At 36.2% G+C, this 11,987-nt stretch overlaps 1 protein-coding gene and 1 long non-coding RNA gene across 2 annotated transcripts; one reads left to right on the top strand and one right to left on the bottom strand.

Annotated features, from left to right (window-relative positions):
- Positions 1-1,460: 1,460 nt before the first annotated feature.
- On the bottom strand, positions 1,461-4,891 carry LOC119776523. The gene is made up of 3 exons (XR_005279790.1): positions 4,380-4,891; positions 2,843-3,015; positions 1,461-1,747 (listed from the first exon to the last, which is right to left on the bottom strand). It is a non-coding gene; the product is annotated as an uncharacterized LOC119776523 (long non-coding RNA).
- Positions 4,892-5,744: 853 nt separating this feature from the next.
- LOC119776520 lies at positions 5,745-10,817 on the top strand. Its single transcript, XM_038274935.1, has 5 exons — positions 5,745-6,205; positions 6,417-6,518; positions 6,653-6,752; positions 8,752-8,856; positions 10,035-10,817. Exons 1-5 carry the CDS (start codon positions 6,027-6,029, stop codon positions 10,497-10,499), a joined length of 951 nt encoding a protein of 316 aa, XP_038130863.1. The 5' UTR covers positions 5,745-6,026; the 3' UTR covers positions 10,500-10,817.
- The last annotated feature ends 1,170 nt before the right edge of the window (positions 10,818-11,987 follow it).

Raw genomic sequence — 11,987 nt, 5'->3', positions numbered from 1 at the left:
CCTGTCTTATGTGACCATTTTTTAATAACCTTTGAGTTTAATCTGAGTTCTCCACCCCCAAAAGAACGTTCCATTATATTAGATCTTTATCGGATAATGATGTATCCAAACTTAAAGAGTCTGTCCCCCTTTTAATATCCTTAGCATTGCAGAAATGTCCTGTAGATGGCAGCAATGCTGTTTCTTGCCTTTCACAAATCGACACCTTTGTTAACGGTGTGACTTAGCCATTGCATCCTGCATAAGACAATGTAGCTCCCTTGAAAAAGAAGGTGATAATTCACAGGGAGCTGGCTCCCTGGTTTATTCATTTGACACCCTGTCTACTTTTAAGACTAATCTTAAAACTTTCCTTTTTAAAAAAGCTTATAGTTAAGAGTGGCTCATGTTACCCTGAGCTACCTCTGTAGTTATGCTGCTATAGGCTTAGGCTACTGAAGGACATTGTGATCTGTTTTTCTCACTCTATAGAGTTCTACTGCTCTTCAATTATGCATTGCTTGTCATCAATTCTTCTTTTAAATTTTTGTTCTCTTTTTTGTTCATAGTAGGTACATCTTGTCTGGCGTTCTGTTATCTTAGATATCACCCACTGAAGACAGCTCTGGATAGCTATTACCATCTACTGTAGAACAGATTACTGGATCAATGTGTGCTTCTGTGCTTGTTTGTCTCTCTTGTTGTGTCTCTGCTCTGTCTTCTGTAAACCCCAGTCGGTCGAGGCAGATGACCGTTCATACTGAGCGCGGTTCTGCTGGAGGTTTTTCCTTCCCGTTAATGGGGAGTTTTTCATCCTTGCTCAGTATGAGGGATTGCTGGAAAGCCATGGACAATGCAGACAACTCTCCCTGTGGCTCTACGCTTCTTCAGGAGTGATGCTGCTTGTCAAGACTTTGATGCAATAAACTGGTTCCCATATATAGGATTTTTTTTTTACCAATCTGTAAAATCTGACCCAATCTGTTTAATATGATTGAACTTGACTTTGTAAAGTGCCTTGAGATGACATGTTTCATGAATTATTGCTATCTAAAAAAATTTATTGAATTAAGCACAAGAACTATGGTAATCATAAGGTGCACCAGATTAAAAATGTGTAACATCATTTTTGGAGAAAATGTGATGATTTTAAGTGTGCCTGATAATCCAGAAAATACAGTAAACTGCGAGGCGCCTTTGCCTGAATCCAAAAGGTTGCTACTCAGACATATGTCACAAATCCCAAGCGGAAATTATGATTGGTCCATCCATTTTATGGGTAATGGAAATCCATCACAATAGCAGCAAGTCCAGATGGATGTGTGGAGCCGTGTGAAGGTCGGCGGAACTACATCCATCTGGCCAGAGCCAGGTTACTTAAAGGGGTAATATTAAAATTACATGTGAGTCATCTTGGTTTGAGGTGGACGTCTGCACCTTAAATGCTTGGTTTCCTATGACTATAAAATAATAGCCTTTTGGTGCACTATGTACAACGCCTCACAGTGAGCATAACCATGTCACTCTACACTTCAAAATCCATACTATTTTGCTATTGATTTTATGACCGTTGTACCTGACTTGCTGCTAGATGCAGGTGCCACAGTGGCTTCCTTAATTTGTGACAGAAGGAAGTTTTTGTCCTTTTTCAGCTCCCTGTTGGCCTCCTCCAGGTATTTAATGCGGTCCTCAAGATGATCAATCTTCTGTCTATCCATCTTTGCTTGATGTTTCAGTTTGGTCAACTCCACTGCCCCCGTTGGTGACCCTGGAAATATGTATTGGGTAAAAACATTTGATTTTAATATTAAGTGTGTTATGTTTAATCCTTTTCAGTGGCAGGGGCTACAAAGTACTTTTTTCCAGAATGTTTCACAGGTTGGATTTAGTTGCACTTAGAATTCGAATAAAAGTCAGCTTTTGAAAGTAATTCATGGCGTTCTTAATTTTTAGTAAGAAATTTAAGGGAGAATAAAAATCAATTAATCTATCTTATTTTTGAGCCATATCTTCCAGCTCTACAAGATGCATATTTTTGTCACTTAATATGCCTTCATAAAATATTTAAAAATAAATGCAATGGCTTATTTATGTTTGCAAGAGGCTTATTAAACCTTCAAGGGCTATTGTACATTTTTGGATGTATCTCTTAATCCATAATAGCTACTAATTTCCTTTTTTTTTTTTATCCAAAACGTGAGATCTTAGATTTTCCACTGATACCATCAACATAGTGGTTTGCCCTCCAAAACCGTATAGAAAACGAATAAAAATCACTGTCCAATGCGTCCTGGTAATGTGACGCAAAGTTCCCTAATCAGAGTGCATAATGCAGATTAAAAATACTGTTAGACGACAAGATATTAGCTTGGTTTGACTGGATACGCTAGCATGAATTTGTAAGAAAAAGGCTATAAATAAGATAAAAATCAGCAAAGCAACAGTCCTTTATGAAGGCTTATTGTGCTTAACTGCGCAGATAGTGATACATTTAAACAATACGATTTATTTAACTTCACAAAAGTATTCGCTGAACCAGAAATTACTTTGTATGTGCATTTCTACATATTGACAAATAAGCTTATCAATGAAAAATGGATGTATAATGCTTAACTGTAACATTTTAGATGGTGTTATAACACCACTATGAAATAAAAAAAATCTTCAGGCGAAAATATGCCTTCAAAAGGCCGTAAGACATTGAAGCGTTACTAAATAAAGAGATTGAACATCAGATGATATAGTTTACAGACAAATTAAAAACCTTTAGCAGCCTAAAATGTAACTTTTGTATTAACTGGGCTGGTGGGATGAGTAAATTTCAAGCCCTTCTGGAGAAAATAGTACACCAAAAATGACTTACACAGTTTCCTTGGGGAATATTTCATTTGCTTCTTAGGCTTTTGACCAACGGAGACGAGTTCTAAATCTTGTGGCTTGTCCACGAAAGCCTCCTCCACGACCTCTTGCACGTCTTCGACAGCGTCCTGTACCCCCCCATCGCGTGTCTTTTTGCCAAAACGAGTCTCCATCTCGCTAAAATTGGCACAAAAAAAGAACACAAGCAGCATGTGACATCAGTCAAGTTGCTTTAGTAAAACACACAAAACGTAACTTTGACCTGGTAGTTTGTTTGCTAGATTTAAATTTGAGAAAAAAATATAAATGCCAGAATTTCTAGAATGTGTACAACATTAATGACTAATGTTCTAGATAAAGAGTTAGTTGAATTTAGCTAACGTTAACTGAAAGCTAGCTGAAATCAACTTTAGATGGAACGAAAACTGTTTTTTTCTTAAAAAATGTAATTAAATATTAAGCATAAGCTTACCTTTTATTAGTGATGTTATGAGATGAGCCGAGGCTTCGAGGCGTGTGTCGAGTAATGGAGGGGGCGTTTCCCCGAAGCGCGTGTCGAGGCGTGATTCATTTAGAGGCGGGGCCAAAATTGATGACGTCCGTGGCCTCGCTACCGTGATACCACGTGACCGCTTCGGTATGTGGTTCGGGAAGCGCAAGAATTTTGACAGGCATCTAAACAGCCTCAGTGTTCAGTCAAGATGTGGGAGATTGGAGGAGAGCTGCTGTCAGCTGGATAAAGTTTGGATAGATTCTAAGAATAAATTGGTTGTTTTTCCAACCAATCTAGTTGCTTAAAGCTAATTTGGTTTGAATAAACAATATAATGATCAAAATTTGAGCAAACCACCAGACAAAGCCAGTCTTAACACGTCAGTTTTAACAACTATTTTCTCCCAGATTAGACTATCTACATGAGTGGCGTCCTCTGTAAGGGACACACTCTCATGCTAGAGGTTGATGTTCAAGACCTGTCTCTCTCTTTTGAAAGTTGCGATTAAACTTAATTATTTTGGCTGATGAGACTAAACTGCATTGTTTTGCCCGAGTAAAAATATAGATTGGGTAAATTAGGCCGGTTTAGTCAAAAGATTGGTTGAACACAACTTCCAATCTGATTAAAACCAAAAAACATGGAAAAACTATCATGTTTGAATAAAAATGACTTAACACCTTTCATTTTGTTCATCATTGCCCAATTTGCACAAACACTTTCACTGTCTGCTTGAGTTTATTTCAATAAAATTGCAGAAAAACTGTGCACCTTAAATGATTGTTGTGAATTTTACACTTAAAAAAACTTACAAAAGATTTTATTATACACACCAACCATTAACAATTTCAAGGGAACTTAAAAAGAGAAAAAAAGAAAAAAAGTTGCACAAAAAAAAAAAATCACAGATTTTATTACAAACTGTAGTTCTGCTGTCCACCAGTAGGTGGTGACATGTTCACATGAAGCCTCATGAACTGTGGGGATCGTTGAAGCAATTTGGCCAAACGGTTCAATGCCTCATGAGGCTTCATCTCACCATCACTACCTTTTATATATATATGGGGAGTTACCTCTATTCCCTTTTACACCGCAAGTAAAATATGGTCTGGTCCAGACGTTTCTTCTAGCTTACATTAGGCAGGCACACAAGACGAAGGTGGTGTTCTTCTTCGTGGAGTTTTTTTTTTGGCGGTTTGCAAAAAAACACCATCTGAGCACTACCGCCATCTACCGACATGGAGTGGGGTACAGAATGATTATCAATTAATTCTATTTAATTTCTTGCTATCCTCAAATTTCATTACCCACCTTTGTTGCTTTTAAAAAAATGTAATCATATTATGATAATTTTACTGTCTTAATCTTTCAGCAATATAATTATTACATTATTTTTTTTCTTGAATCTTTCCAAGGTCTTCTATCATCTATCTTCTTTCTTTTTCATATCTCCCACATGCTAATATTACAATATCTACACAATGTTGACATCTTCCCATATTGTTTATTTCTTAAAATGAATATATGCAATATATAATTAGATCCTGTGTGACCAAACGTTAATTATTTATTAATTTATCCTCCCTCCTGTTTCTCTGTCCTGTTCTCATTTCTCTTGATTGTATCACATTGAATCATATAATACAATCTACTCTTTTTTGCTTCTTTTCATTAATTTTGTCACTTTTTATTTATTTATTTGTTTAACTACACTTCTCGCCTCTGATTTTATTGTAATTACACAAATTAATTTTCCTTTGTTGTTGCCATTTTGGCCTTCAATGGCTGCTGGTACCCATTAAAAAAATTAATAATTCCATTATCTGAATTCTGAACAACGCATGCTGTATTTAAACTAAAATGTCTTGTCTGCTTTCAGAGTGACTTTGCTTTAAATGTATAAGTGCAGAACTCGAATCCAAACTTACCAATGCTTTTAATGGTTTTAGGACTCTATCCACTGTAATGCTAATAGAATGGATAAAAATTATCCCGTGTATACTGATAGTCCCTTATTGATTTGTTTTCTTTGCACTTTTGGTACAACACTTGCTTTTCTTATGTGGCCATAAGAGTTTTTTGATGTATCTGTCAATATCTTTACATATTAAGAAAAACTATTTACTGTATGTATTCCTGCAGTATATATGAATTGAATATGACTTATTTTTCCTTTTTATCTTTATTAATTTATTTTTGGTTCATAAATGCTAAACTACTTTTGTATTTGTTAAAATCCATAGTGGAATCTGTGTTAATGTTACTATTGAATTTATGTTTTCGTTACTTATTTGTGTTCTTTTAACTTCTTATTGATTATCCAACCGCACTTTATGTCTTTTTCCCAGCATGGTTTTAGAGTCTCTAATGTTGTTTCATCTGGATGACTGCTAAGTATATACAATAATTTATTACCATTTGAGTTGTTTTTAATTGTAAATGCATTTTTCCTATCAATACTTTAAAAGGTTTTGTTGGTGTTGTTTTAAATATTCCTTTACATAATTGTAACGCTAAATGTTGAATATTGTCTAATTCTTTCCAATGTGTCGTTTGTCTGTATTGTTAACATAAACAGGTGGGGGCGCTTTTCTGTCTGGCAACGTAAAATAGCGCCCAGAAGTTTCTTGGGGTCCTAACCCAAAATACCGGGCTGAAAAAAAAATACCGGGCTGAATGATCGCAGGCTGTAGAAATGACAAGATTGTTACGCGGACTTCTTAAAAATATTAGGCGTCCTGATACAAAGAAAAACAAAAGACGAATAGTGAAATGGATGCAGAGATGTGGTATTCTGAAGAGGATGATGAATTGTGCAAAATGCCATCGGAGAAGGAAACTTTTAAAATGCGATCGCAACGATGGGCTGCGTTGGTAAGCAGAAGCTTTGATCTAACGTTATATACGTAACTGTAAACTTAGCAATTAGCTAGTTGGTACAAATTTTGTAATACAGCTTAAAAGGAATAGTGCAAAACAAACTGTATGGGCAGTGCTCTAGCAAAGTTAACTTGGCTTTCTCGTACAGCAAAACGTTAGCTGTTATGTAACCTTGATCCAGGTTTTTCCTTTTTTCTCCCATCAGGGTATGTAAGCATCACAAAAGCAACCCATTGTCAGTGCGTAATGGGTCCATATTCACAAAGTCTCACACCCCTTTGGCAAAATGGCTTGAGTTCATGTTAAGGTACAGTTTACATGTTATTAAAAATAAAATGTATATTCATTTTTGTAAGTCTTAAGTCAATAGCAGGCCATGTCTTTATCATTAAGATAGTACAATTCCATTTCGCTTATGTTACTTAATGTCTTTTTCTTCAGGTTTTCACAAGGTTTACAACTGAAACAACTAACCATGATCTCAGAGGGAATAGCAGCAAGTTCCAAGACACTCACAAGAATGACAACAATTCTAAGAAAGGTTTTTGCATTATTATTATCTGTTACTGTTATTCATTTGCTGTTAAAAAAATCTAATTTAATTGTTTGAAGTCAAAATGTATAGTTGAATTCAATAGTACTACACATTTATTTAGTTCACTTAGCGCTGAGTGATATGGCTTAAAAATAAAATCTGTGATACATTATTTTAATAGATTTTTTTCCTTAAAAATTAGATAAAACTAGGAAATCAGTCACATAATTTTTCTGACAAAAAACATTAACAAACAAAAATGGATTTCCCTATTGGGCTTGAAGAGTAAACCTTAAAATAAGGCTAAAATAAATAGAAGGTTCCACTTGAACAAAGATAAGTGCCTGTATTGTGACTAATAGTGCAATAATTTTTCTTTTCACAAAACTTACATCATATGATATAGTTATGCTATATCATATGCTTTACATTATTTTAACATTTTTGAATTGATTCTGAAGGTGTGGCAGCTTTTATTTTTGTGTGGCAGCGCCATGATCAATTACATATAGCAGAAACCCTAGTGTTAGGGTAAAAAAAGTTTCATCTTTCGAGTATGTTCAATTCGATTTTATTTATATAGCGCCAATTCATGGCGCTTTACAAAATCAAAATCAGTCAGATTATACAGATTGGTCAAAAAATGTCCTATATAAGGGAACCAGTTGATGCATCAAAGGCTTGACAAGCAGCATCACTCCTGGAGAAGTGTAGAGCCACAGGGAGAGTCGTCTGCATTGTCCATGGCTTTGCAGCAATCCCTCATACTGAGCAAGCATGAAGCAACAGTGGAAAGAAAAACTCCCCATTAACGGGAAGGAAAAACCTCCAGCAGAACCAGAACCAGGCTCAGTGTGAATGCTCATCTACCTCAACTGACTGGGGGTTAGAGAAGAGAGAGCAGAGACAACGAGAGACAAACAAGCACAGAAGCACACATTGATCCAGTAATCTGTTCTACATTAGATGGTAATAGCAGGTGATCTGTCTTACCTGGATGATGTTACAGATAACAGTGTGTACTTACTATGAAGAAAAAAATGAGAGAGAACAAAAGTTAAAAGCTGAAATGACAACAAGCAATGCAAAATTGATAACAGTAGAACTCAATAGAGTGAGAAAAATAGACCCTGATGTCCTCCAGTAGCCTAATTCTATAGCAGCATAACTATAGAGGTAGCTCAGAGTAACATAAGCCACTTTAACTATAAGCCTTGTCAAAAAGAACAGTTTTAAGATTAGTCTTAAAAGCAGACAGGGTGTCTGCCTCACGGACCAAAACTGGGAGTTGGTTGCACAGGAGAGGAGCCTGAAAACTAAAAGATCTGCCTCCCATTCTACTTTTAGAGACTCTAGGAACCACCAGCAGACCTGCAGTCTGAGAGCGAAGTGCTCTGTTAGGAACATACGGGGTAATCAGAGCTCTGATATATGATGGAGCTTGATTATTAAGGGCTTTATACGTTAGAAGGAGAATTTTAAAATCTGTTCTTGATTTAACAGGAAGCCAACTATGGGAAGCTTAAATTGGAGAAATATGATCCCTCTTGTTGATTTTTATCAGAACTCTTGCTTCAGCATTTTGGATCAGCTGAAGACTTTTGCTGCATTTTGTGGACTTCCTGATGGCTTATTTCCACAGTATACTTTCCTAAACATATATTCAACAATGCAAGCTTTTACCAAAACAATTTACACTTTCTATTTATCGATAGATGGAGGGAGGGACGGAGGGCCATGGAGCGGATTGGCTTGATTTTCCAAAAATTAAACCTTCATAAATGGCAAATTTGCAAATTTGAATTAACCGTTAAAATCAAATTTATATCCCAGTCCTAGGTTCACTCAGTAACACTTGTATTGGACAAACATAATAGTTAATACGTAGAAATGCACATACAAAGTCACTTCTTCCCTAAACCTGTGAATACATTATATTTGTCAAATATCATTGTTAGGCAATATTACAAGTCAACTTGTTGATGTATTTTTTTTACATTTGAAGGTGTGCATGGCTGCCGTTGTGCGCCTGAGGAAAAGAGGAATGAAAGTTGGTGGTCGTCATCGCTTCGTTATTATTGATGAGAGCAAATTTGCTCACAAACGAAAGGTAAGTTATAATTCTTTATGCAGGTCTAATTTAACCTTTTACATAACCAGATATACATTTTGTGAAAATAAATTTAAATACTCCGATTTCCTAATGCTTATTTTTACCCTTCAGGAGTGGTTCATGGTTTTGACGATAAAAAAAAACATATTTGGATTTGCCCCACTCTGTTCATAGTGGTCCATAATATTATATGTTGGTCTTCAATTCTTCTGGACCTCCATGGAGCAAACCTAATTTCTCCACTTCCTGCAGCCAATCTCTGAAAAAAAGGGAATTCACTCAAAACCTCTCTCAGGCCAGGACACACTGACCACACTCTTGAGCAAAGCAGAAAGGCCTGGAAAAAAACACTCCTGAGATACTTGGGAGTGAGTGGACTCCTGCTGTGCACGGCCTGTTCGAGCCAGTGGAACCATGCCTATAGAGGCGTTTAGTTGTTGACAATGTCCCGTATTGAGCACTAATGTTTATAATAATCGAGTCATACTTATATTAAATATTCTCAGTTTATTGAGTTAACTGGGGAACGACATAAAATAAACAAATGTGTCCTTTTCTGTTGTAGATAAGCACACATTTATCCTTTTGGATCCTGCGCTCCCAGCCCAAGTGATAAAAATGTTTTGGAACTCAGTGTGTTCTGTCCGATGGCGATAGTGTGACTTTACCTGCGTGCAAACCCAGGTGACTGAGCTGAAAGTAGGAGGGACATCTTAGCTTAGGAGAAAAAAAAGGCTTCATCACACCTGGAATTTTCTGAACCCAAATACAGGACGTTTTACCCTTGATAGTTTTGCGAAACTAAATTTTTTTTGTGACAAATTCCTAAATTTTCTACAGCAGGTAACCACCGCGCTTGGCACTGGGTATACACTTGTAAAATTAAGCTCTCCTTGTACCTGTTGGTGGATTAATGTCTACCTTGTGTGAGCCTAGAGATAGAAATAGCTTCGGATACAATCTGGCACAATTTAGAACAGCTAATTATGATTAAATTAACCATGTTCCTCTACAGACCTATAGTAATTTATAATATTCCCTGACCTTCTTGGGGGTGGCCATCGATTTTTTGGCAGGGTGCCCCCTTATAAAATGGTAGGATAAACACTGGATTAGGAGGTTTTCCCTCTTTTTATGTAAATTTAAGTATTTGTCTCCTTTGCTTTACGTTTCAGTACCATCGTGGCAGATGTGGCAAAACATCGCATCGCAAACGCCAGTGGGTCTTCGGGATGCTGGAGGTTGATGAAAATTCTAGAAAACCCATTCTGAAACTGGTCAAGGACCGCTCAAGGCAAACCCTTACATGCCAAATACGACGACATATCAGACCTAGGACATCTATCCTCACAGATGAATGGCGTGCCTACAGGGGGCAGCTTTCCCAGTATGGATATCACCAGTACTCTGTCTGCCATAAAAAAAACTTTGTTGACCCAGTCACTGGTGCTCATACTCAACACATTGAGCGCGCATGGCAGAATTACAAGTTGGAAATATGGCGTCATAGAGGCAATCGAACTCCTGAGACACTACAGAGTCACCTCAAAATGATAGAGTGGCACCACTGGTTAGGTGTCTGTCATTATAATGGTGTCTTGGGCAGACTTTTCCATGATGTTAAACAATATCTCAACTAAATATAGACTATGACTTTTGAAACAACTTTGTTAAAGAAGTAATTGTTTTTTCAGTTGTTTTAATTAGTATTTCAGAAATAAAATCTGCAGAACAAGAAGTTGATCCCTCTGTTTGAGGAAGAACAACTTTTTCTTTTTTCTACTGAAGTTTGTGCTGAAACACTGCTAGAAATTGAACTCTCTGTTGGAGGAAGAAAAAATAATAATATTGTTTAAAGCAAATAAAAGAAAGTGTTTGTGTTTACTTGTGGATTGGTTTTGTTAAAGTATTTAAAAGCATTTATCAGTGTAATAAATAGTTTTAAAGGTCTAGGAAGATATTGCACTGTTATTAAAGCTTTTGACAGCATAATAACGCTCAATGACTTATTTATAACTAGTCCTATATGTTTCACTTTACTTGAGGTAAGGAAACATTTTCATGGCAATGTTATTAATGCATTTGACAGGATATAAACGCTTAATGACATATTTATAACTAGTCCTATAAGGAGACATTTTTATTATACAATTTAAATGGTCTCATGATAGCCAAAGTTAAGAACAATCACATATGACAGTGTAATTTAATGTAAAATGCACAACAATAACTTTTTAAAGGTTTATAATTAGATCTGTCATGACATATTTATGATGGGTTATGAGTTTTGGGTTTATGTAAAGTTGTCATAATGAAGACATTTGTGTCTCTGTAAATGTCACGTTGTCATAACAAAGACATTTTTGTCTCTGTTAATGTCACGTTGTCATAACAAAGACATTTTTGTCTCTGTTAATGTCAAGTTGTCATAACAAAGACATTTTAAACAATGTCAACTTTGCTTTAATAGTGTCATAATTTACCGAATGACAATTAATGACAACAGTCCTTAACATTCATAAAGATTCATTAATGTTCATAACACGTGTTATGTCATGTTTATGACAGTGTAATGTCAGTCTTATGTACACCCCTTCAAATAAAGTGTTACCGAAAGGTGCTGTGCCTGTCAATGTTGGTTTGTCATCTTAGTAACTTTCCAATAATGCTAAGTCTTTGTTAATAGTTTAAGCAACAAGAAAAAAAATTGCTTGAACAGAGAAATATTGTTATTGCACAGGTCAAACTACCATGACTAGATCACTAAAAGGTACATTGCCATGTTATTTGCCTATACCAAAAGCCCAGATTCAGTTGATTATATGGAAAAAAGGCTATACTCCAAGTGTCCATCTTGATGGTCCTTTTTAAGCCTTAATAGAACCCTAGAATGCACATTGAGGTAACAGAAACAGATGTGGCACCATCTACTGGCAGAGCCTTTGAACTGCCAATATCCCAGATGGAGGCCATTGGCACAGCTATGAAATAAGTACTGTCCAAGCCAACCATGTTGTAATACCTCACTGAAAACCGACAGCAAATTATTCAAGTTCCAGTGAGTCCTTCCCTGCCTGTTATCAAGGAGCAGTAGTACCATCACAGGAGCTTTGGTTTCAGAAAAAAGT

Source organism: Cyprinodon tularosa, unplaced genomic scaffold (assembly GCF_016077235.1).
Source record: "Cyprinodon tularosa strain WSP-4 unplaced genomic scaffold, ASM1607723v1 ctg1208, whole genome shotgun sequence".
Taxonomy (NCBI): domain Eukaryota; kingdom Metazoa; phylum Chordata; class Actinopteri; order Cyprinodontiformes; family Cyprinodontidae; genus Cyprinodon; species Cyprinodon tularosa.
The sequence above is the reverse complement of the archived record's forward strand: the minus strand, read 5'-3'. Positions and strand labels throughout refer to the sequence as shown.